Raw genomic sequence first — 27,807 nt, forward strand, 5'->3', positions numbered from 1 at the left:
ATTCCAAACGGGGTCACGAAGAGTTGTATGCAACTGAAAACAACTCAGTAACAAAAACAGAAATGCTAGAGTAGAGATTTTGACATTGAGTAGGATGTTGGACATTTAAGATACTATACCATTAAGAATGCATTATCCCAGTTATCAAGAACCAGATAAAGTCTTTTAGGGGCTGATAGATAGATGGGTCCTGATTAGGCAGATACACTCTGCCCAGCATTCTAGGTTATATATACTATTATTCAGCTTAACAAAAGATGCATTTTGGGTTCCTGGAGAAATAATAATAGCTAGTATTAATATGACATTTTAAGGTTTGCAAAGCACTTTACAAATATTATTTCCTTTTATACTCACAACCACTCTAGGAAGTAGGCACTATTATCCCCATTTTGGCAGCTTATGATCTTCCTAAAATTCAAATTGCATGAATCCTTGGATTTAGCTGATGTGAGGCCCAAAATCTCAATAACAGAGACCTATTCAAAAATGCTGAATCTAACTAAATATTTAAATAAAGATTGGCTTGCAGCTGGGTAGAAGAAAAAAATTTAATTGCAAAAGACAGTGGAAAATCCAATGATAGGATTAAGATGCTAAAAGAAATAAATATCTTTCATAAATGAAGTTACAAAAGACAACCTTAAGAAGAAAATGGCAGCTGAGTGAGTTGCCTAAGGTAAAGAAAGACAAGTTAAAACAATGTTGTGATTAAGAAATGGATGTGGAGTCTGTAGCTGATAAAACTAGTTAGTAAAATAAAGTGCAAATTAACAAAACAGTCACAACTGAAGAAAATGAAAGAATATTATTTGTATTTTCTTTAAGCATTGAAACAGCTGGTAAAACACCTCACTGATTTTTCAAACTTAAGAAGGAAAGAAAAGCTATTAATGAAATTTGAGTCAGAAACTAAAAGCTTAAAATGTGGAAAAAGTGTTATTCTATTGACAGCAATTCATCTACTGCCCCTTTACCTCCTTCCAAACACATGAGATGAGATTTTCCCAATAGCTTAGCTGGTCACAAAGGTAACTTTAAATGCTATCCACTGAGACTTTAAAAAATCCAAACAAGCCAACTGCCAAGAAGTACCACAGAGACTTCATGATAAAACAATTTTGTGTTGAATTCAAAATATCAATGTATTAACAAATGTGCAAATTAGCTACCTGATATGTTGCCTCTATCAGAGAATTGTTTTTAAATTTTATATTAGTTCACTAATATAAATTTTGATAATTTAAACTTATTTGTATAACACTTTGAGGATTAGAAAACACTTTTCTCACAATAACCATATGAAGTAGGTAGCAGAAGTATAATTGTCCTTATTTTACAGACAGAGAAATGGATTGTAGAAGTTAGGTCAGTCAATCAGGCAATAAATATTTATTAAGCACCTACTATGTTCTGCGCTAACTGCTAGAGATACAAAGAAAGTAAAAGACCGTCTATGCTTTCCAAGAGCACAGTCTAATGGGGAAGATAACATCTAAATGACCATGTACAAACAAGATATGATACAGAATATTTGGGAAATAATCAACAGAGGGAAGGTGCTAGAATTAAGAGGGAATCAGAAAAGGCTTCTTATACAAGGTAGGATTTTAGCTGGGATTTGAAGGAAAATAGGGAACACAGAAGGCACTGATGGGGGGGGCCGGGAAGTATTCCTGGCATAGAGGACAGTCAGTGAAAATGCCCAGTCAGGATACAAGGAACAACAAGAAGGCCAGCTTCAATGCATCACAAAGTAATAGGCAGAGAATGCAAGGTGTAAGAAGACTGGAAACATGTTTATATGTCAGATTAAGAAGGGCTTTCAATGGCAGAGCATTTTATATATGATCCAAGAGGTGACAGGGAGTCACTGGAGTTTACTGAGTAGGATGATGACATGGTCAGACCTGCATTTCAAGGATATCATTTTACAGCTGAGAAGAGGATACATTCAAGTGGGAAGAGACTTGCGGCAGACAGACCAACTAGTAGGCTATATACATTGCACCAAGGTGATGGAAGAAGTGTCAGAGGAGAGAAGGGGGCATATTCAAGAGATGTTATGAAGGTAAAATTGGTTGGTCTTTGCAAAAGATTAGATATGAGGGGGAGGTGAGACAGAGTAAAGGGTCAAAGATAACACCTAGATTGTGACCCTGGATGACTAGGAGAATGATGGTATCTTCCATTGTAATAGGTAAGGTAGGAAGGGAGAAGAGTTAGGCAGGGAGAAATAATGAGTTCAATTTCTGACAGGCTAATTTTAAGATGTAGTTTAACCACAGAACTAGCTAGTGTAACTATTGTGATGAAAATCTATTTCCTGACTCCAAGTTCAGGATTCTTTCCAAAACTCATCAGTGTAGACAATCCCAGACTAATCACGCCTGCCATCTTTTGCAACTCTTGTCCATGTTCTTCCATAAAGACAATATGTGGGTCCACCCAGTATGGACCATTTTCCTGTTCTTTTGATACTGCATGTACACCAATAGAGCACCCAGGCTGTCCACCAGTAATATCTTATTTTAGCTATGCCACTAGTCCTATTTATTTTTTTGGTAACAGATTTTTTTGATGAAGTCTTTTACTCCATATAACTCCAATAAAGTACTATGCTAAATCAAGTCACTGTGTACTTGGAGATATAAAATATAAATTTAAAAACATATAAAATATAAATAAAAAATATAAAAAGTACAGGTGAAAACAGTGAAGATATGGTAGGAAAATATGATTTAGGCTTAAATAATGAGGGAGGAAAAAGGCTTGTCTCATGCCTTTATTTTATCAGTATTTTCTTCAGTAAGAAAGTTGAAATGTGTTGAAGCATGACTTTTATCCTAGAGGCATCAAGAAGCCACTGAAGGTTTTTACTCAGGGGTGTAATATTCTTAGACCTTCATCTTAGGGATGCTAATTTGGAAACTAAATCAAGGATGGACTGGAAAGAGGAAAGAATGCCAATCATTATGCCCATTTCATGGTTTGCATTTTCCACTCTAGGCAGTAAGGCCATTGTTGTTAGCAACTATTTCTTCTCAATGCCCTATGCTATTCCCCTGTAATACAGCACAGTGTAAATAATGCAAAGGGCTTAGAAATGTTAATGGTCCGATGTGTGTGAATTATTTCAGGTTATTAGATACCATTTAGAAAAGTGCTATTCTGAGTAGTACTGCAGTAAGCATAAAGAACTACATTACTCTATTTCTCTAAATATCTAATATGAAAGAAGAGAGTCTTATCCCTTATGCTACTTATTCAGTTGGAATAAAGCTAATAGACTGTAAATTGACCTGATATTAATGGGAGGCAGCATGCTACCATAAGAAGCACAATGAAGTTAGGAGGACCTGGGTTCTAATCTTACTTTTTTTATTTTTCTTCTTTTTTCTTCCCCCTCAAGATTGGGTCTCCCAATCTCATCCAGGCTAGGAGTGCAACAACCACTCAAGGCCTGGTCAGTATAAAGCTCTGACCTGCTCCATTTCTGATCTGGACTCCTTCATTTTTCCTAAGGCAACCTGATGGCCCCCTGTGCCTAGGAGCTCACCATTTTGGTGCCAGACTTAGTAAGGATACCCTGTGGCCTTTATTCCACTATAGCTTAGCACTATTGAACTCAAGTGATCCAGCAGCCTCAGCCTCTCCTGTAGTAGGGATTTACAGGCAAGCATCACCACACCCAACAACTAATCCTAGCTCTTCTACCAAAATTAATTAAAAGAATTTAGGTAAATTGCTTAATTGCTCTGTGACTCAATTTCCTCATCTGTAAAATAAGGAGGTTGAACTTTATGATCACTAAGGTCCTTTACGACCTGAATGTAATCAGTTTTGTTTTAAGTCATTGAAACTGAGATACTACAGTGCATTCTATATGAGGTTACTCTGAAAGACTACTCATCATTTGCATAATGCAGATACCTATAAATAAAGCCTAAAGACCATTTGATAAGCTATGTGCCCGCTCCTCTTCATTTCTAAGTGTAGTTTAAGGCACATATATTCATCTTCCAGGATCTATAGGCATATGGTTACAACAATCAGTTTTAAGAAACCCTGAAGAATGTTGTCGTTGAGTTAAATGTCCATTTTGTCTTAATATTGAGTCCACTTAAGTTTCTATTCTCCTTGACCAACCTCAGCAGCTAAAATGGACTGCAACATTCTCTTTTTTGTCTCCAGGTGGGCCTTGAGTGCTTTCTGGAGGGCCTTTGGCTTTGGAATCCCATTTTCTTAGAGATGCTACCAGTGCCAAATCTCAGGTGAAAGATGATTATCATTTAACCTTTCTGGAACGATTCATGATGATTGTTACTATTCAGACTCTAAATTTTGAACATATTATGAGCCTATTTGCTATTGGACTAGGTAAAGATATATCACTTAGACCATTTGTCATGGAGTTAGTTTCAGCAAGGAGAAGGGCCATATCTTCATGTGAGAAAGGTATAGGAAGAAAGTGTTCCCCTTGCATCCATAACTGCTAGAGGGAAGATCCTCAGTCAGATAAAGCATATAGAATGGAGATTTCAAAAACCTCACAGTTTGGTTGGTTAGACAATCACTGCAGATGAGCTGGGTCCAGAAATGAGAAATAAATTGGCATGATCACATTCTGGAAATTGTACAGTACTTTCAGTAGGCACAAACTGTTGTTGGAAAAGCTCATCACTTTAACGTCAATGTTGTCTGAGTTTTGTTACATGGCTGTAAGTCATGTAACATTGCTATCTCAGGAGTATAAATTCAGTTAAACTGAACAAGCATTTACTGAGCATCTATATCTATTAGGTGCTAGGAACTATGCATAAATCTACAGGTCCACCGACATCTACACCAAAAACTACAACATTTATATGCTTTATATTTATTTATATAATATTTATATTATATATTAAACATCTATACATATTTATATCATAAATATATTTACAAAATATAAATAAATATATTAAATATTTATATAATTTTATATATATTTATATCTATATGCTCCTATAGATATAAAAACAAAAATGAAAAATTCATACCTTCAAGGAGAATTCGTACTTTTGCTTTCAGTGAAATATAAGCTCCTTGAAAGAAGGAATGAATTTTTGTCTTTTTATTCTTTATGTGGCGAATAGCAGATCCTAAAGAACTTTTGTTAAACTGAAAGGGTTTATATTCTATTGATGCATATACCTACTCTCTCACCTCAAAGAAATCTTTATGAAAGTTGTTCATACATGCAGTGAGGAAGTAACCAAAAGGCAATGGAAAGACATATGATGGGCATAATTAAACTGTAGTCAGTTACCAAGGAGACCACATGGAAGACATGGTATAAAACTGTTAAAGACAGAAAGGTGGGCTGGTGATATGGTACCAATGAGAGACAACAAAGGGAAAGTAAAGTCTCAAGCATGTTGGATAAAACTTTTACAGTGGATTTATTGAACACAGAAGAATCATCTAAGAATAGATGACAGGGAAGAGGTAAGCTGCACGTTAGTGGAGGGAGCAGTTACACTAGTCAAATTCCAGATCTATCAGAGTATTAAAGTATATAAAATAAATCATGCATTATGATCAGAGAGCTATTTGTGCTGATTACTATATTTCAGGGATAAGATATCAAATATACTAATAGTACATACCTTCTTTTGTGGGGAAGAGTACAAAGGACATCAAATAATAAATTATTTATCTGGGTTTTGAAGAACTTCATGTTAAAAAAAAACCAACCTCAAAATGATAGAAGGAAAATAAATAGAAAATATAAAGCATATGATATATTTCCTTAATCTAAAACATGGAAAGCAAATACTCTAGGAGGGTGTTCTGATGTTTTATTTCAACAGAAATCACGTCTGTCAGTGATTTGAAATTTAAATGCTTATAACAGCCTCTGGGAATTGTGGTAAGGGTCCTTACCAGTCCACATTATAAATATGAGAAGAAGTGAATTTTTTTTTAAATCACCTATGTAGTTTTCATTAAAATGCACAAGCTGTAAATTAATACTCTGCATATTTAATGGGAATTGTGATATCTGACTAAAGAAAATGTAAAGCCCTAAAGAAAAACTGAATTGATGCTTTAAAAGACCTTAGAATGGTTAATGTTGAAAATTGCATTAATATGTTTTAAATCTTTGTTGAATTTTTTTACCTTATTACAATCTTTTTTAACTTTCTGAACACTTTAAAAATAACTTAAATATCTCTTTTAAAAATACATAATCAGTGACTTTATTTGAAAAACATAAAATTTTAAATAATTGATGTTTAATTATTATCAACGATGAACACAATGAATAAATAATCTTTGAAGTATATCAAACATATTCTGTGTATTTTGGAGCAGTCCCAAAGCGCCATTAATCAAAACATGAAGGAACCAAAGTGAGAACCACAGAGTAGTTAAGTAGACAGAGAATGAAGCTAATAAAAATCTACCTTAAAAAAAAAAAAAGAAATTCACTATTCCATTTCTTTTGAAACTAAGGGAAATATTATGATACAATTAAAGTCTTCTATAAATGAAGCTATTATTTAATAACCAAAACAAACATATTCTGGCTTTACATTCAATGTGTTAGTAATTTACCATGGATAAAGGTTCATATTCTCTAAATAGTTTATATATACATATACAACATGTACACACTTGTTACATGTATGCATGTATATTATACACATATTATATATATGCACAAATATATATATATATATATAAGTGAAATACCAATTTGCATTCTTTAATTGCATAAGTAGAGATTGTTCATTTCTGCTACTTGTATCCCTAGCACCTAGCACAGTGCCTGATATATAGTAGGCATTTAATAAGTTCTTATTGATTGATTTATAGCAACTCTATAGTTAGCTCTTTGGTTTTATATATGGTTGTTAGGTATATCTGTAAAATTTTAAAAAGTATATTTCCCCTGATGTGGAATTTTTCAGGGCACTAGACAAAACACTGTATAAACAGGAACATTTTTGAAAAAATAGAGACGTCGGGTCACTACAATCCTGAAATAGCTAACACAATTACAATAACTTAAGAGAAATGTTCAGAGTGAATTGAGTGTGTAAAATCTCTACAACATTATAAATAATAGTAACTAGAATCTATGTAGCGCTTTAAGGTTGTAAAACACTTTATAAATATCTCATTTTATCATCACATCATCCCTGAAAGTGCTATTGTCCTCATTTTACAGATAAGGGAACTGAGGCAAACAAATGTTAAGTGACTTGCCCAGGGACATGTAGCTAGTAATTGTGTGAGGTAGGATTTGAACTTAGGTCTTCCAGATTCCAAGTACAATGCTTTATTCTCTGCACCATCTAGCTGCCCTTTGTTGATAATATCCTTTTGGTCCTTCAGATAGTATGGTAGTCAAGTTAAGTGTTTAGGGGCAGCTAGGTGGTGCAGTGGATAACGCGCTGGGCCTGAAATAAAGACCTGAATTCAAATGCGGCCTCAGACACTAAACTATGTGACCCTGGACAAGTCATTTAACCCTGTTTGTCTCAGTTTCCTCATCTATCAAATGAGCTGAGCTAGAGAAGGAAATGGCAAACTACTCCAGTATCTTTGCCGCTAAGAAACTCCAAATGGGGTCACAGAAAGTCAGATGTGACTGAAAAACAACTCAACAACATTTGTAGAATACTATACTCATTACCAAGGAGGGCCTATAGATGGTCTGGTTAGGATTTAAGGATTAACATGAGAACTCCACTGTCAAAAGGAGTTGAAACTGCCTTAGTTTCCAAAGACCACTTTCAATGTTTTTTCAGGTGGAAATCTGAAATGTGATGACAATATTCACCTACTTCTTATAACCATTATGAAGGCCATGGATATTAAATTTGTAAAATAGTTTAAAACTATAAGAAGCTATTTACTTGTTAAAGAATAATAGTTTAGAAATAAGTTACTCTAATAAGCTTTTAAAATATAAAAACATATGAAAGAAAACAATGCACATAGAAATGTTTTCAAAGGAAACAAAAACTTTCTACTACTACATACCATATCCATAAATAATAGATGAAATATGGAAATGATTTTTACAATTTTCCAATTGTATCACAATAGTTTAACTCTTTGCTAATGTTTTTACAGAATTTGTATTCACTACAACTTGATTTACTAACATTTCCCATGGGTTATAAAATCAGTAAATTTTTCCAAGTTTTTTTTTTCTCTTGCCAATGTCTAATATAGGAGACATACCAGTCTGATATTTAATAATATTACTTAATCTATCATGAATCAAATCTTATTCTTCAAAATTCCTAATCAAAATGGTATTATAATTATGTAGAACAAAAGGCTGGTTTAGAGACCAGACTATCATTGAAACATAAAATAATTGATTAGCTTAAAATATAGATTACGACTTGCTCTGCCTTTCTTGGTTTTGACTATAACTGGGAGAAGAGTGAAAGTATTTCAATCTAGTAACTTCTTGTGGCATTTATAAACTAGTCATAACCAGAAAATACCAGAACTATTATAGGAAAGTTTTTTCCCAAATTTCTAGTTCAATTTAAAGATAAAATAAATAGAGAGTTCAATTCCCCAAGCTTTCTTCTAAACTTATGTGAAATTGTGGCAATTAGCACACCAAGAAAGAACACTTAAAACAATGCAGGAATGATACCTCAAAATTTCATAGTAACATTATAATTTTGTAGAAGTAGGTTAAATTGAGTGAGGACAAAGCAAAAGAATTTCTAATTTGCTACTTAAGGATCAGGCAGATCAGAATCATAGACTGTTAAATCTGGAAATGACCTTAGAAAACACCCAGTGCAACCCACTTATTTCACAGAAAAAGTAACTGAGGTTGAGAGAGGTGAGGTTTCACAGAAGCCACAAGACTAGGACCCATGTGTCTGAACTGCTAGGCCACTACTTTTTTCCCCACTATAGCACAGCTGTCGATAAAATAGGATCTGGGTTGGGCGATTTCACCCTCACATATGTGCTGATATTTTTGGGGGGATTTATGTCTGTTAAAAAATAGATCTCACCTTGAAAAATAACTTCACTAATCACTAATTGGAAGAATCACTTCTTTCAGGAGTAAAAACACTTTAAATCTTTATGCATTTAAAATTTTTTTTCATATTTCAGATGTTACAATGCTAACACATTTCATATTCACTGGAATCAATGTGCTGGGTTGTGAATGTTTTTATGCACACATTTTAAAATAAACTCTAATGCTAAGAAATTTCTCTTCCAAGTAATCTTAGTACTGAAAAAGAAAACAAAAGTGGTAAAAAGGAACAGAATCAATTTTGAATTTCAAGTTCTCATAAAAAGCTAATTTAATTCTAGAACAAAAGAAAAAAACACTTAAAAAAATTTTTTTTACTACAGTGTCTTGAATAACATATTAGTCATGTCTTAATAATTTCTTCTGTCAAAAGATTCCATCCTTGGTTTCAAAGGGATTGTTGAGGGATTTTATTAAAGATAAGAATATTACTCCTCTTCTGTCTTTATACAAAAATACATCCTCAAGAGAATGTCACTTCAGAATCACTACAAACGGCTATTAATAGAAATCAGAATGAACTAAATTGCCAATTCAAATACAACATCATAACTTCTTGCTTCTCATTTTGAAAATATGTATTTTTTCTTCTGAAGAAATTATTCAATATTCTATAATTCTGGCATGTTATGGTGATAGAACACACTGGGTTAGTAATACATTCATTCTAGATCAGGGTGAACATATGCCAGCACAAGTGGTCAACCCTAATCAAAGAAAGCAAATGAAACAGCCAAAGCCAAGAAAAAACTGTAGACATGGATCTCATCTGTTCTTTTTCTGAAACTGACTTTCCGGGCTAAGTTTGCTCTTTAAGCTGATCAACCTCTTTTGGAGTTTAATCAGATTCTTTTAAATGAAAATGTTTTCCAGCCAATCACAATCATAGACCCATGGAATATACTCATTAGAAAAAAACTATATGCAATGCACCAGACATTAAAATTAATATTTAATTTATTATTTCTTCAATTAAAGTTACTGTCACTTCCTTAATAAACTGCATTACAACATATGTCATATTTCACAGAATTACAATGTAAGATAATATCTTATGAGGTTAGGTATTAATGTTGCCAAATTATAGAATGTACTGTATAATCAATTCCATTTGATTTGAAAATAATGATATTAGTCACTACATTTTGGCATATGATGAGCATCATCAGACCAATCTAAAGACTCTGTGGAAACAAACCATAGCCCAATTAATTTCATAAGAAAGTGAATTTCTGAAATACTGTTAGAATTTCTGAACACCCTGTCAAGTCTGGCTTACTCAAAATCAGTATCATGGACAATAGAAATATGGGGAGGACTACAGTAGGATAATAAAATTAGAGCGAGGAGAAAACTAAGGTCCAAAGGAATAAAATGACATACCCAAGGTCAAACACTATACTATAATGTTGGCTAATGGATACCATTTTTACATAAATACCATTAACAGTCATTCAAATAAAAATGAGAACTTTAAAAATATATTAAATATTGTGTTCACTGCAAATTGGGTTACATTAGGCTACAACTAATTTACTTTCTTGTTTGATAAAGGTTATTTCAGGATATGCATTTAAGCCTATTAACCAATCTTGTGTTTAAGTGTTTAAGTGCTTACTATTTGCTAGCCATTGGAGATACAACTACATAGAATGAACCAAACTAGGTTGTGAAACACTTTAAAAGCTCAAGAGGAGTTTATATTTTCGGCTAGAGGCAACTGGAAGCTGCTGAAGTTGATTGAGAAGGGAAGTGACATTGTCAGAAATACCCTTAAGGAAAATTACTTTGCAACAGCATGGCAAATGGATTGAAGTGGTGAGAGACAAGCCAAGCCTGGGAGAGCCATTAGAAGATTGTTGGAATAATGTAGATCAGAAGTGATGGGAGCCTGAACTAATGTGGTAGCCATGGTTGGATTCAAGATATGTTGTAGATGTAGAAATGGCACGCTATGACCATTGACTGAATATGTGAAGTGAGAATAAGAAGAAGAGAATAATACTGAGATTACAAATCTGGATTACCAGAAGGATGACAGATACTTTTGGTAGAAATAATGAAGTTTGGAAGAGAGGAAGGTTTTGAGGAGAGATAATGAATTGAGTTTTGGTCATATTGAGTTTAAGATGTTTTGGGGACAGCAGTTCCCAAAGTATGGGATGGGCATCCCTGAGGATCTTACCCTAAGACATGATCAGGGGGGTCTACAAGGTCAAAACTTTTCCTAAGAATAAGACATTTTAATTTCTAATATTGTAAATATTGATTGATATAATTTAAATAAAAAAAAGTTTTTTGGTAGTATAACTTTTAGGAATATAAAGGCATCCTGAGATTAAGAAGTTTGAGAATCACTGCTCTGGTCCATACAGGTAGAAGAAAAACCAGGAGACAACAGTAACATGAAAACTCAGAGAGGAGAGGGTGGTCAACAGGGTCAAAATACAGCAGATATATCAAAATGAGAAGGGCTGAGAAAAGTTTATCAGATTTATCAATCAAAAAAACCTTCAGTTGAGTGATGTTTGGAAGCTAGATAATAAAGGGCACATCTGAGCAGAGTAACTATTTAATAATGTCTTAAGAAGTTATTTAACATTATTTAAATATTAAATTCATGTTCTGATGGTCAAAAGAAAGCAGAAGTTAAAGGGCTATTGTGGCTATGAAATTTGCATAAAACCTATGTTACTAATTGCCTGATGGAAAAATTTATGGAGAAATGGAGACTTGCATATGAAAACAACTTTTTTTTCCCCTGACATGAACTACTTATAAGGGGTCTAATCCTTTAACTGAGAAAACATAAAATTGCTCTTTGAGGGGCTTATTACATCAATATATCCTATTATAATTCATTTGAGAAATAACTATTGTGGACATCTACCAGGACCACTAGAAAAGAAGTCAACTTCCTAAGTGATAGGATTCTAGAGACCTCAGAAAGGCTCTTTGAACTACAAATCCCTCCCTCATCATCTTGTCCTGGGACTTGGAAATAAGTTTTATGCCTTTGGATCTAAAAAGGATTTTGGTCTCTAGTAAGATACAAATTTCAATACCTTAAGTAAGGAGTTTTATCTTCAATCAACATCAACTAATACATTGTTTGTGGTGTAAGAAAAGGGCCCTACCAATATGGGATAGTTGATACATAGAATGAAGAGAAAATAGGATTGTTATGCATGGAGAGAGAGACCAAAGGACAATTTTAAGGGAGGCAAGGGCAACTTTATTTTCTTCATAATTTTGCCTTTGGTTTTCTACCTCCTTGACAGAAAGTAAAAACCAAATCAGTTTGGCTTAACAATCAGTTAATACTCCATTAACTAACTAAAACATGACTTAGTCAAAATGGTTTAATTGGTTCACAAATGCGGCCACAGTTTAATTTATAGAATATTGGATTAATACCATTAGGAGAGTTCCTTTTATTACCTTCCAACAAACAGGATTCTGGCCAATTCATTTTACATTATTATTCAGACATTAGAAAAGTGAGTTATAGGATTAGATCCAGAGTTGGAAGGGAACTCTGAGGGTACACAGAGCAACTCTATTGTTTTAAAAGTTAAGTGACTTGCCCATGTGCACAAGGATAGGACATATCAAAATAAAGATTTGAACCTACGTCCTCTGACTTCAGAGCTGTCACACTTTTTACACTGTAGCAACGCGGTACTTTAATTCTTCTTTTCACTATTTTTTTTCATTTGAGGTGTAATAAAATAAGCCCTTATCAATGACTAGATTTGATTGCTGAATAAGGCCTAGTAGCATTATTTAGGATTTCTCTAACTATCCATTAAAATATGTATTATATAGTTTTTTATCTGCATTAAGGCTATTTTTAAAAGTGTGCTTATTGAACCATAGGACCTTATCTAAGGATATCAAAAAGTCTGATGAATACAAAAGCAATTTGTGTGACATCTCTAGTTTCTACGAGTTTATTCATTATGCTCCAGGGATGGAATTAAGAAAGTAAATTAGAAAGAATTCTACTAAATAATTTTTATGTAGGTAGATAATAAATAGCAAGGAATGAGTAGAATATGGCTATGTTGAAGATTCACCCTGAGTGCTAACACATTGACAGAAAAGTATGACTGCTCCCCATAGAATATAAAAGCACATTCATATTGTATATATCAGTCACACTATTTTAATGAATATTTATCAATATGTACTAGATTCAAAGGTTTCAGAGTCTTTCAGGAAGTAGGAAAACATTAAATTATTCCAGAAATTTAAAAATAAAAGTATTTTTATTTTAAAAAAAGGTGAAGGATATGGAAGACCAAAATGAGCAGTTCTCTTCTGTTCCTCAATCTTGCTAACATATGCCAATTTAAACTATCATCTCTTTAACCACGCTACGTAAGTTGTGGTATGTTTTCAATTTACTAGTTTCCTGTGATTCAAATGAATGGAAGCCTTATTTTGTAGAATCCAAAGTTGCAGAACATTCAATAGACAAAGTGGAATTAAAAAAAGAGAATTACATATTTTTAAATTGCTATGCTTAAGACAAAGCAAAATAATTATTGAAATATCGCACAATGAGAGAGAGTGTCTTGAGATGAAAAAAATAGAAGTCTAGGAAAAGTACAGTTAATATATTAGCCAGAAACTCTATGAAACACATCACAAAAAAATCTTTTTTTTTAAAAAATGTTACTGTAGCAATTACCAACTCATCTTGTATTCTACACTGTTGAAAATGTCATAGCTTCAATCTTTTGCATCAATAACTGCATAATAACCTCATTTCTGTATCAATTTAGTTATGACCTCAATGACAATGTGGCCAAGTAGCCTTACAATAAATGTAGTTTTTGCTGCATGGCTACTAAGGAAGGAAAGAAAACAAGCATTTATTAAGCACCTACGATGTGCCAGGCACTGTGCCAAGGTCTTTACAAAAGTTATCTCATTTGATCCTCAAACAACTCTGGGATGTAGGTGCTCTTATTATCCCCCATTTTGCAGTTGAAGAAATTGAGGCCAACAGAGGTTCATTGGCTTGCTCAGGGTCACAAAGCTAATAAATATTTGAGGATACATTTGAACTCAGATCTTCCTGATTTCAGGCCCAGCTCTCTATCCTTTGGACCACCAAGTATCAATATGGTATTAGACGGTCTTAGGGAAGAATTTAATATCACTCACAGGCTTAGGATCAGACAACTACCAGTCAGGCTTATCTAATTGGGGTATCTCGACACCCTGAGATCCCTATACCATGCAGGTTCCAAGTGGGTGGAAATATACAGCTGAAACTACCACAATCCTGTCCTCTCTCTACCTCCTTACCCCTACCCTTCATTCAGTGCAGATGCTACTCAGGCAATTCACCAGAGGGTCAGTATCAATGCACATCATTGAAGGTGGAAACAAAACACCACTAACAGGAAATCCCATTTAATGAAATCATTCTTAACCCTTCATAAATGAGTGAGAAATAAACTCCCCCATAGACTTCTCTTTGTTGTTGTTTAGTCATTTTTCAATCATATCTGACTTTTCATGACCCTATTTGGGGTTTTCCTGGCAAAGATACTGGAGCGGTTTGCCATTTCCTTCTCGAGCTCTTTTGACAGATGAGGAAACTAAGGCAAACAGAATTAAGTGACTTGCCCAGGGTCACACAGCTAGTAAGTGTCTGAGGCTGAATTTGAACCCAGATTTTCCTGCTTCCAGGCCTGGTGCTCTATCCACTCTGTCTTACCTATGAGGAAAAGGAACAAATTCTGTAGGGGATGGGAGAGGGGAAACACACTCTAAGGACCCTGGAGTGAGGACTGCTGCTGGAAAGTCATCCCATTAATTCCCTGCCTCCTCAGGTACCACTTGCTGAAGTTACTCTTGTCCAGTCATCAACTGCTTCCTCTATAGCTGTCAATCACAGAAGCTTTGCCTCTGCAGACATCACTCTTCCCAGAAGCTACCTGTGGACTGCTGTGACCAAATCACCAAGCACACAAATGAGGACTGTAACAATCTGCTGCCTGAAGCTACTTTTCTGCTGCTCTTGCCACCCTGGACTTTCTGACCAGTCAGTGAAGCTCACTCCACGTGTACTTCAGTTAAGTGTTCTTTTGGCCTTAGAGAGCTCAGGCTGCACACTGGTGCTGTTAGTTAAGTCAGTCTGCCCAGGCTAGGTTCCTTGGGGAGTTGTGGTTAGCCTACTTTCTAGAATAAATATTGGTAGGTCATGTGGTGCACACAAGGCTTTTGTTGAATTTTTCCTCTGACAAACCTTTATGCTTCACCTGGGTGACTCCTAACTAAAATTCCATTCCCACAACCACTTTTAATTCTAGTGCCTTCCCTCTGTTACTTATTTCCTATTGATCCTTTATATATAGCTTGCTTTTTATATATTTCTTTGTATGTTGCATCCCCAGTACTAGCACAATGCTTAGCACATAGTAGGCATTTAATAAATGTTGACTGATTATTGCTCAGCCTTCTTCTGCTCTTTTTTGTCCCCTTTAGCTGGGAGTTTCTCAACTCTCACTCTCTCTCTTTTTTTTTAATTTACCATGCCCCACAGCTAAGAACCGTTAGCATTCACACCTCCTTTAGTCAGAAAAACCCATTCACTACTCTGTGCATCCCTTTCCATTCCTACCATGTGTTCCTCTATAAGCAGCATTTTCATATCAAGAGAATGTTAATGTTACACACAACATAGTTGTATGTACATGTTTATTCTCATATGTGAGTATATATACATATATGTGTGTATATGACACACACATATTCTATTTAAATGAAAATTATGACTAATTACCATAACAAGAAACTTAGAAATGTTTGTTGAAATAACTTTGCCACCTCAGGAAACTCTTCACTCATGTTACTTAGGAACTCAAAAATCTTTGGTTGCATAGGAGCTGCTGTCTTTTCAATGCTCTTAAAGAAGAAATTTGGGAAAATATTCAAGATATTGGACCCCTTTGCCAACTCAGCATGAAGACTGACAATACTTCTGAAAGGTGATTTAATCTGCACTAAATAAAACAGACATGTTGCTGCTTTCAACAATACTTATTAGAAATATTGAACTTATTGTCCAATGTGTAGGTAATTCAAAGTAGTCTCTGCCCTCAAGGAATTTATAATCTAAAAGAATAGTTTATATAGTCACAGCCCAGGTTTTTTTTTTTATTAAAATTAGATCCAATAAATTAGAATGTCCTGGTACCATGATTTTTTAGAAGTTAGAGCAATTAAAGTATAAGTGTGGAGTTAACTTTTTATTCATATTCTTTCATGAAATGTTATATCCTTTCATTTAAATTCAATTTAATTTCAACCTTTACTGAATATTATTTTATGTATTAGATGATACTAATGGCATTTAATCTTCTGAAAAATTCATATTTAAAGAAATTTCTTTTCTTCTTTTGTTACCCAAACATTAGCAATGGTAAACAACATTTTAATAAACTTATTGCTAAGATTTTAAAAACACAAACCATAAAAAATACATTATCTGAGTTTAGAAAGTACTTATAGAAATACCAATCATCCATAATTTTGGAATTATGTTTAATTAGGTGACTGTAATGAGAAACTATATAGAGTTTAGAATGATATATGTTGATTACACATTTTTTTCAGTTGATTAATTTTTTTTTTCTATGTAACCGCTTGGCTTCTGTGCTACTACCAGGAGAATGTTGCCAAAGGGACATTAGTTTCCAGAAATTGCTAAATAGATTCTGTTCCAAAGTTTAACTGTTTAGTAACTTCTTTATTTTTAAACTTAGTATTGAAACTCATGGGAAGTAGAAGCCAGAAAAGATTCTTCATCTAGCATGCCTTGGCAGGGAAGTGAAGAGGAACAAGCCAGTGTGTTTGACCTTTGGATGCCAACTGCCCACCCTCCACTTTCTCCATGACTCTGGTGGGCTGTGGCTGCAAGATGGTAGCACTCAGAAATGTGGGACGCTTGCTATCCTGCTTCTACCCTTCTCTTAATCTGTCAGGGAAGAAGAGACAGTAAAAGAGGTCTGAATCTCCTAGCTGCTAGTTAAGTGCAGCCAATTTTTACTTATATTGTTGACCTCCCAATTGAGTTATTAATATGTACTTGTTGATTGACTAAATAAGGCACACTCTTCCTGCTCCCCCACCCTCCCAATACCACCTCCTGAGAACAAACAATGTAATATTTTCAGAACAGAAGAGACCCAGATAAATCTCAGAATATATACTAGAGCCATCAAGTAACATAACAGACAATACCTAGTAGGACTAAGATCTCCTCCTCTGTTAACATTAGGTGATCTGAGCAACAGTCAAGTCACTTAATATAAACAGCATATTCAGGAAACTTTGTCTCTTTGGACAATCACAGATAAGGTTTTTGATGATGCTAAAAAGAAAGACAGCACTAGTAGCAACAGTGAAAAAGATAATTTTCCAGTGAGTGAGAAACACACAAGAGAAGCTAGTTCTAGACTTTGGTCTACCAATTTGGCAGCCACTTCTGGAGTCAGATGGCTCAAGCCATCTGAATCTGCATCTACAGCACATCATAATAATTAATGTTGATAACAACCACCTCGAGTCTAACAAAAGGTTAAATTATGTTATGTTTAGAATGGCTTGGAGGGAGGTGATAGAAAGTGTTTAAAGATTTCATTCAAAATATAGAAAATTGTAATATGATATCTCAGTACCTAAGGGATTAGGTTATCAGGTAAAATAAGTTATTCAGAAAAACTTGCTTCCCAATAGTTTGTGAAAGCAAAGGCCTAGGGAGATTTGTAAATGTTTAGATAAAAAGGTGCATTTCAATTGCTTGCAATGAATTAAGCAAATAATAAAATAATATTTCAAGTTCTCCTAAGGAAGATATGAAAATAACACAAAATATAACAAAGAAAAAGGACAGAGTTTCATTCCTTTCACTATTATATTTCGGCAACAGATATTGTTAGGCTGGGCAACTAATGGAGACTGAAGTAAAACCCCATACAACTTTTTGATTGATAAATATTGAAGTCAATATTCTTGGATATTTAAAATTCTCTTTGACACCTTTTCATTTTTACTCAAGGGCAGCTCTGATGAATTGTTTCATATTAGATATAGGTATACTGAATAAACTTGGATATGCTCATTGAATGTGAAAATAAATACTATATTTGCCTGGGTAAAACAAAATGTGAAATATCTACATTAAAATACAAAATGAAAATATTTAGTCCATTGATTTAGACTCACACTTTCTTCTCTTTCTACACTGTATCTGAAACCATGAACAGTTTTTAGCAAGGCCTTAGTTCTAGAAATTATAAGCAGACTCAACAATCCAAACTTTGGTTATTAATACAGAAATAAAATCTAGCACATGGGACTTCAATACAGTGGTGTTATGGAACAAAGAATAAAGAGCTGAACTAGAAGTCAAAAAATCATGGGATTAATTCCCTCCTCTGACATTTACTAATTGTGATCTTGGGCAAGTGATTTGGTTTCTGTGACCCTCAGTTTCCTGATATGCAAAACGAGGATAATAACAGCACCTTTCTTCATAGGGCAATTGTGAAGATGAGATGTGAATATGTACCTGACGTTAAAGTGCTGTATAAATGTAAGCTCATTATTTTTATGAACTTATGAGAAATTTCTGTATGTTTTATTTTCTAAATCCTGACAATCTATATTATATAAACAATATAGAATCAGATGTTCTAGTCTAGAATATTCATGATTTCTTAAACTACTTCAGTAACACTGCTTTTCCCAGGGTTGCTTACAGAAATAATTTGGCTGTTTTTCTTTTAGTATTTTTGGACTGTTTCTTGCTCATTATGCTATGTGTGATTTAACCTCTGATTTTTTTATTTTTATAAAATGCAAGTTTTCTGGTCTTTACTGAATGAGACTTTCACTATTAAAAAACAATAGGAACAGAATCCAGGATTGGGCAGAGAAATGAAGAATATGAGTAACAGTGGAAGAATGTCTCCTTTTGGGGTCCAGACAAACCTGCTCCAGGGATCATGTAAATCAACTTGGGCTCTTATCTAAAACATCATATGATAGATGGAATCTGATTTACATTTAATCCAGATTGTCATCTCATTAAAACTCAACTGGGATTCTTCTCTTTGCCATGTTTGCAGGTTAATAAGATAAAAAGGAACAGAAAGTGAGAAGAAAAATCTCAAAATACAACCGAAACAAAAAATGCTAACAATGGAGGTATCTACTTGAATTTAGCACCTCAAGTTACAAATTCTGATTCAAACATTAAATTTTGAATTGTGCAATGGAGCTGAACTCCATATGATCCCAAGATCTTTAGTATTCTATATGCTATTTCCAATTAACCTGGAAACACCAGAAGAATTTTTTAAATGATAATTTCAGCACTTATGGTTCAGAGAATAAGAAATAATTGCTAGGGTAACTCTATTTATCTAAGCATTTCACATTCCCTCCAATTTAGCCCAACACTGGGGTGGAGGGAGTGGGGCAGAAGGTCCTGGTCTTCATATAAACAGAAAAACAGAGTTAAGCAATGTGCATTTTGCTATGGTAGAATGTGAATCTTTCATAAAAACAAACTTTAGCTATGCTAACACAAATTAACTTACCTTACCATAAGAATTAAATGAAAAATTACTTACTTTTCCTTTTCTTGAAGAGGTGGTTTCTGATCAACCAGTTGAGGTTCTGTATCAACTTTTTTCTGCAACCGTTGCCTCTTCTTTCTACTTGGTGCAATATCTGTGACATCTGGACTTGAAATAATGGAATTGTTTTGGCTAAAATTGGCTAAAATGAAATGAAAGGAAACAAGAAAGTGACCCAACAATGCAAGGAAATTTTAAAATAACTAAAGTCAAAATTATTTTCAAGCTATAGAAAACATTTGTGAGTAAAGTGAGACCTTGGTGCTTATTTTTTTACCTTTTGTATTGACATCTAATAAAAAAATTAAAATCCCTGCTTTATGTTTCTCTGGCAATTGAGGAAAATACAGCTTTAGCTTTTGATCTTAGTACCATCTTTTTTTCTTTTTTCCTTAGTTCTAGTTTCACAGCTTTGAGATTCACTGTGGACTCAACAAAATATGAAGTTAAAAAATATAAAAAGTGAGCTGACATCAGTAAATGTCACTAAAGTGGCTATACCTTTGGAATAATATAAATAATTGTGCCTAAAAATGTTTAATAGACATGAAGCTAGTCTAAAGAGTAAAAAATAAAAAAAAAATTTAAAAAGTTTTTGAATTGCGTTGTCTGTCACCTTACCAAACGATTCTGCCATAGAGGTAACATGAAGTCTGCTGGATGGCTGACTTCCTTCCTTCCTTCCTCCTAACAAATATCTGCTGAGGCAAATGTTGTGCAGGGCACAGTAAGGAATACAAAAATGAACATAAGTCAGTATCTAAACCTGAATTGCTCACAATCCAATGGGAGAGATCCACTACAATCCAACAAGAATTTTTTGATTCTGTGTGCAAGGCACTGTGCTTCAAGTTGGGATGCAAAGACAAAAGGAAAAACAGTAATCAGGGCCCTAAGTCTAAAAAAAAAAAAGAGTAGCTTAAGCTCCATACTAGATTAAGATATCACTCAATGCTTACTTTGTGGATGAAAGCAGACTAATTTATAGAAGGATGTACAGTGAGCCAACTGTCTCGCACTCATCTTCATTATCATATATTTATGGAATACCCAAGTTAGGTATTTGAGATATCCAGATAGAGTACATACAGTAGTTGCTGCCCTTAGGAGCTTATAATATAGTTGAGAAGGTAGGCTTGAAAAAAACGTACTTGAAAAGGTAAATAGTAGTATAAATCAAATAAGTGGTACAAATAATATAAACTACAAAAAATACAACTTCCCAAATATATTAGGAAGCTCATTTTGATCTCTCTAATAATAGGTTATCATCATTTGTTAAAAGAAACTAAGTCTTTCTTTGTCAGCAAAGGGCTGTTAGAGGATATTCAGTTTTTAAAATCACAGATTCACAAAATATTAGACTTGAAAGTGGTCTCAGAAGCCCAACCTTTACCTGAAGCATAAATCTATATAGTCAATCTATAACTTTCTATTTTTAATATAGATTCAACTTTTTTTTTTAAAACCAGGAAGATAAGGTCCATTATTTCAATTATTCATAGAAAGGGGGGAGCAGAAGAAGAAGGGGTAAATGGTAAAAGAAGGTCAAATGATAAGCCCATTATCATGAATACAGTAAATCAGGGAAGAGAAAGCTTTTTTCTTGATGTTTAATCCAGTAAAATCTCATCTAAAGGAAGTCCTTTCATATAATCAGCAAAGGATGGACTTTTATATGAAAGAAAAGGTTAGCAAAAGGGTCAGGGTCAGAGGGCATTTTAATAATAGATGGGACACAGATCAACTTGCAAACTAGAAGAGGGATAGCATTACTGAAAAGTACAATGATTTAGAAAAGCAGAGAAGAAAGCAAAGGCAAGAGTTATTTCCTTGATATTTTTAAAATGAATGAACGTTAACAGTACAGAGGGTCTTCCAAATAGAGAAAGATGTGTTCTAACCCAGACAATCACATATTAATACTCTATTAGCTAGTCTCTTCAAAATATATACCAGTATTCAATAAACATAATATTTAATCTATAAAGAGATTGCACCATTTTTATGTCTTTTCCCCAAATACACTGGAGCCTCTTTACAATGTTGCCATTTGGTGACTATATTAACAGCGGCCATACAAACTGTGCTATAAGCCTTTCTTAAAATGTTTTCTTTCCATTTCTAGCTATATATCAGTGACATAATTTAATCCTCAATATATTAAATCTTTGAAGTAATGAACTATATCATTAACAATTTTTTGTACTTCATATCTTTCTTTAAAATGAACCTTTGATGTAAGTTACCAGGATGCAAAGCTATTAATAACCACATTTTTTATTATAAATTTAACACCAAATAAAATGAACATTGCCATACACACGAAACAGAAGATTGCAAATGACCTTGAATGTTTTTAGCAATATTAATTGAAAGTATTATTTTTGAACTCCATCTCTTCCTTTTGAAGATAACTGCTTTTGCTAATAATGAGAGAACTTTCTACATAATAATGCTTCCACAACTCTTTAAGATTTATGAAGTACCTTATATACATACATTTGATCTTTACAATGTCCTTATAAAATAGTTACTATATATGTAGATATGTATATGTGTATGTGTATGTATTATATATAATCCCATATGCAATGAAAATGAGTACTAGGCAGGTTGTGACTTCCCCATGGTTACACAGCTATTAAGGGGAAAGAGTCAAACTGAAGTCTCAGAGTCTATCACTTTCCACCAAAGCAGCTGTCTTCCACAGCTACTTACTAATCTTCTTAGTGCAGCTTATAGACATGCACACATATTATTTAATATGCAAATTCAACCATTTTATTACAAAATTAGTTAAATAGAAAGAGCAAGGATTTAGCAAACTTAGGACTACCTGAAAAGAATCTATGATTTCATCAGCATGAGAAATTCCTAATATGGTAATTTCCTTTATTATCACAAATGACAAATATATGAGATAAGAGAGAAGTTCTAGACAGATGCGTGGGGCAAAAAATAAAAAAAAAACAACAAAAAAAACCAAAAGGTTAAGTGACCAGTCCAGATTTAGAGGAGGAATTTAAATGCTACCTTTATTTTGCACTGTATTTAACCATCTCAAATATTTTGAATTGATTGATTCTGAGGCCAGAATTTTTTTATAACTGCAAAAACTCACAGAGGGCTTTTCTAGAAAGGTTTATATTTCTGGGTTTCCCATTGGGGAGTATGAGCCTGATGATGGTTAAAAATCAACTGAAGCCATATCCTTAGAGAGAATAGTGAGCACAAAAAGGAAGTTTCTTTCAATTTCTATTTCAATGATAAGGGTTAAATGTTAGCTAAATTCAGGCTTTAAGTTAAGATCAAAGATTTCACATTACTGTATTGACTGAAACAGATTACCAGAAAGAAATGCAAGTCTTGTGAAATTCAAACTTTGCAATAGATGGAATGCCCAGCCTACAGTCAGGAAGACTCACCTATGTGAGTTCAAATTTGACTTCAGAAACTAGCTCTGTGACCCTGGGCAAGTAACTTAATCCTTTTTGCCTCACTTTCCTCATCTGTAAAATAAGGTGGAAAAGGAAATGGCAAACCACTCCAGTATCTGCCAAGAAAATCTCAAATGGGGTCAGGCAGAGATAGACTGAACTGAAAGACTGAGCAACAACAAAATGCAAATTTAATTTATTAATAGTCACTAACTGCCCACAGTTAGACACACTTATGTAAATAAATAGGAGAGCTTGTTTGTTTAGAGTATAAACAGGATAATTAATTTACTAATCCCCATCCTCTTAACCCTAATCTCTATCTGTTTATTTTTTGCTTCTCAAGTAATGATATTATATTAATGTACTAATCATCTTTAGGATAGCACTGTGATGTCCTCATAGGACAAGAACCCAGGATGACCCCGATGTCTCTAATTCCAGAGTAAAATAAAATGTCCAAGCAGTTCTTTTATTTCAAGTATCCTAATAGTATTCTGGGGTCAGGTGGGAGGTATGCAGAGAAGCATGGAAGCAATTTTCAAATAGGAAAGTATCTTTCCCTAAAAGAAAAAAAAATATTTAAATCAGAACTAGAATATGGGAGTGGCAAGGGTAATGATCTGTGATCTCAAGGACTTATTCCTTACTGGATGAATCTGATAACACAAGTCATTGAGGTCTAATGTTCCTACTTTGTAACTTTCTTCTACCTGTTTAGTGGGGAACCAGGTGCATTTTAGAGTCAGGAAACAGAAAAGCAGAATGAGTATGGAGACCATGGAGGATGGAGTTGAAACTTGCTTGACAAGGGGAGAAGGAGGAGGAAATTAGGTTGAATTGGCAGGGTGGTATCAAATTATATAAATCAGGCAGAGAAATTTGGACAGTCTACTCTCAAGACCATCCTCCATCCCCTCCTCAAATAAATTTCCTTCCTTTCCTCTTCTTTTTAAAGAAAAATAAATAATTTTATTGCTATCTTTTGATTTTACATTGCCTAAACTTCCTCCCTATATCCCATCCCTTCCTCAGAGCTATCCCATAAAACAAAGAATATTAAAAAAAAAATTCTCTAACTTAGAACTTGTGCCAGTTTATTTGACTCTAAATCCTTGTCCTCTTTTCCTTATTCCTTCAGCTCCATCCTTACTCCTATTCAGGGTCATATAACCAAGTGACTAAAGCTAGGAGAGCATGAGCAACAAAGGTCATTTGAAGGAATTGTAGCTGAAACCGTACCTCTCTTCATCTCAAACAACATAGAGAGTTAGTCCTTTAACTCTTGGAAAAAGGGAAGGGGGGATGGCCTGCCAACACATGCATTTGGATCTTATTGCATACTCTTCAAATGTTCATTGAGAGTGCTGCAGGACAAATTACATATTTAGTTCATGTATCAAGTTCACTATAACTAGAAAATGTGTTCTCTTCATATATAAACCTTGGAATGGGGAAAGGAAGGCTTTCACAGAGGAGCTCTCCTTACCATCTGACAAGGGCTCCACAGGGGCCGGGAGGGATATGTTCCAACAGGAGAGAGAGGCACAGTATGAGATTCCCAGAGCTCTTTCAATGTCAAGATAAAATGACATTTTATCAAATGTTCTGGAGGCTTCCTTAACCTTTCAGCAATGTGGATTTATCCCAGGAATTAACATATCTTGTAAATTTAAGTCTACAACTATCAAACCCTCAAAGCTCAATAGTTTCAACTTCTTAGCTTGTTTGGTCTTGTTACTTGTTATCAGGAAACTTGTTTTTAATCCTAAGTTTTAAATATTTATTTTTATGATACATGGCTTTAACACGTTAGAAGGCCTAACAAAATCCCCAGGGAAGATGTAAAAAAATCAGTATCCCAAAGGGAAAGTTATTAATGTTAGCAATCATTTAGCTTCAGAATCAGTATCTTAAAGTACCCAATGATGAAGCCTTAGGTGTTGAAGTTCTATGGCAGGCCTCTCCTCTGTTCCAAAATCTTCAGTTGCTCCTCAATTCCTAAAGAATACAGCTAAACTTTTCAACCTGCCATTTATGGAGCTCCATAAACTGCCTTGCCAACATTCTTTCTCATTACTAACCTACAGGAACCTGCCATTGCACAGGTGCTACACAGTCTAGAGAGCCATACATATTTGGAACTGAGCGCCTATGTTCTCATTTCCTCTATTTAGAAGGTACACGGCCCAAACCCTCTAGGCAATATATTTGTCTTATTCCTTTAAAGACCAGCTCAAGTACAAACTCTTCTGTGAAATTTTTCAATCTGCCTTAGCCCACAGAACTTTTAGCCTCCTCTAAATGCCTACAGTAGCTAGATGACTAATTTAGAATATAAAAGACACTATCTTATATAATTTATCCTTTTATGTATGTATTTACATATATAATATGTGTACATACATAATATATATATCCCATATCTCCTACTAAACTGCAAATTATGCTAATAGGGATCATGTTTTGTATTTCATTGTATTAATCTGCACTCAATAGATTATAATATTTGATGATGATATCAAATATATATATTTAGATGTATATGTAATATGTGAAAATTTATTTGCTTTTGGGATTTTGGCTAATTTTCTCCCTTTAAAACCTACAAGTTGTTCAAAAGATAATTCATACAGATAATTATTGGGGTTTGATTGGCCCTACATATTATTTGGGCAGATTTTGGTTGATAACCAAAGAATTTAACTAAAATATGATTAATGATCTTCACTACCTCTCCTACATCTCTAAAAAGCAGGAAAGTGATATGTAAGAAAAATAGTGATTTTCCATTTTTCTGACCCAATGTAATTGCAAGAGAACCACAATAGAGAACTTCTTGTCTGCTGCACTAACATAACTATGCCTCACACCAAAACAAGCATCAAATCTAGATAAAAATCCTTAAATTAGAGTATTGAAAGCACTATGTAAAAGCTTAGCTTCAAAAATTGCATTCCTTTCTTTTCCCCAAGGCAAAATAAAACAAACAAAACCACTTTTTTTCTATATCTTCAATCTTGGTAATGTATCTTATTGGTAGAAATAAAGTTATTGGAGGAAAGAAATTGAGATAAGGCTAATTACTCCCTGCAAAAATTTCCCAGTATCTTAGAATAGTCATATATCTTAAAGTGGGGTGTTCTAATCTAATCACAATCAACACTATGTTTTCCTTTGCCATTAGTAGAACAGGGCATTTAAAATTTTTAAATAAATTACTATATAATTTTTACACTGTAATCTACATAAAAGCACTGATAACCATTTTATATAGAAGGTCAATGGACTAATCTCTTCGTTTGCAATCAGTAAATAATTGATAATCAATTATCTGTGCTCTAGACCCTTAAAAGTATGTTATTGTTGGGTTTTTTTTTCCCCAGAAGTCACATTTCTCACTCAGTCAACACAGCTGAAAGTAAGATATGAGGAGAAATAACATCTGACAGAAGGGTAACCAAAGAGGTCTTGGAAATTTAACATTCACAATGTCATTTGCAAGGGTCAGAGGGGTTGAGATACAAAAGATAAATTAAATATCAGTAAGGTCCATGGATGGAAAAATGATAAGTTGCCGATGTTAAATTTATTCATAAACTACATAAAAGTCATATTTCAAAGATTTAATTATATTTCACTTTTAAAAGCTACCTAATTTTTATAACTGCAATGTTATAAACAATGTTATAACTTCAGTGTTATGTTATTCAATAAATATTTACTTCAACATGGTGCTGAGTAGAATGATGGGGAAGTCAAGTGATAATAATTATTTGTGCATACAACATATCATCTCTCCACAACATTATAAACTCTCTGAGGACAAGAAGCATCCTCAAACAACAACAAAGTGTTGGGGAAATGAAGTCTGCAAAAATAACTACAAATTAAAATGAAATAAGTGCCATCAGAACAGTACAAGATAAGCATTCTGAAAAGTGATTTTAAAAAGCAATTGTTTAGGTACTTTTAATTGAACTGAGGTATTTTCCAAACCTTTATAATTCTTCAAATTATCACTTAAGGTCTTCATTTTGCTCACCCAACAAAACCTATTCTAATTGTTTTTCCCCTAATGCTTTCACCTGAAACAAAAAACAAGAGCTAAAGAAATAGACTTCACAGGTTAATCATCATATGAACTTTCTATATATGAGTTTCTGCTACAGTATTAGTGACAAGCACCATGCCAGATCCCTACTAGATCTAGTTGGTATCAGAGAGGTCATCAGGTCCCAAGACAGTCTATCCTAGTTTTGGAGAACTCTAGATAGAAAAAAATGCTTCATCATATCAAACTTAAATATGTCACATGGTTTCTATCCATTTGTCAAAGCTCCACAATTGGGGACCAATCTATTTATGCATGGAAATCATTCAAATATTTGAAAGCAATGATTATCCTCTGTCTTCTCTAGGCCAAACAGCTACAATTTCTTTAAGAGATTTTCTTACCTCATGATTTTGAGTCCTCTCATCATAAAAGTGTTACTTCTTTTGACTCACTTCAGATTATCAATGTTATTCCTAAAATGTGCCACCCAGAACTGAAAGCAATATGATCCCTGGAAGCTATTACATTTTCTCTCTCTCTCTCTCTCTCTCTCTCTCTCTCTCTCTCTCTCTC

At 33.9% G+C, this 27,807-nt stretch overlaps 1 protein-coding gene across 1 annotated transcript in view; it reads right to left on the bottom strand.

Annotated features, from left to right (window-relative positions):
* Positions 1–27,807, bottom strand: part of XRCC4 (X-ray repair cross complementing 4) — a 363,614-nt gene that overhangs the window by 87,838 nt on the left and 247,969 nt on the right. The window contains exon 7 of the mRNA XM_027864217.1: positions 19,732–19,879. Within this exon, the coding sequence (XP_027720018.1) occupies positions 19,732–19,879 (148 nt within the window). The remainder of the gene's footprint in view (positions 1–19,731; positions 19,880–27,807) is intronic.

Source organism: Vombatus ursinus, unplaced genomic scaffold (genome assembly GCF_900497805.2).
Source record: "Vombatus ursinus unplaced genomic scaffold, bare-nosed wombat genome assembly UNPS02014774.1, whole genome shotgun sequence".
NCBI classification, from domain to species: Eukaryota; Metazoa; Chordata; class Mammalia; order Diprotodontia; family Vombatidae; genus Vombatus; species Vombatus ursinus.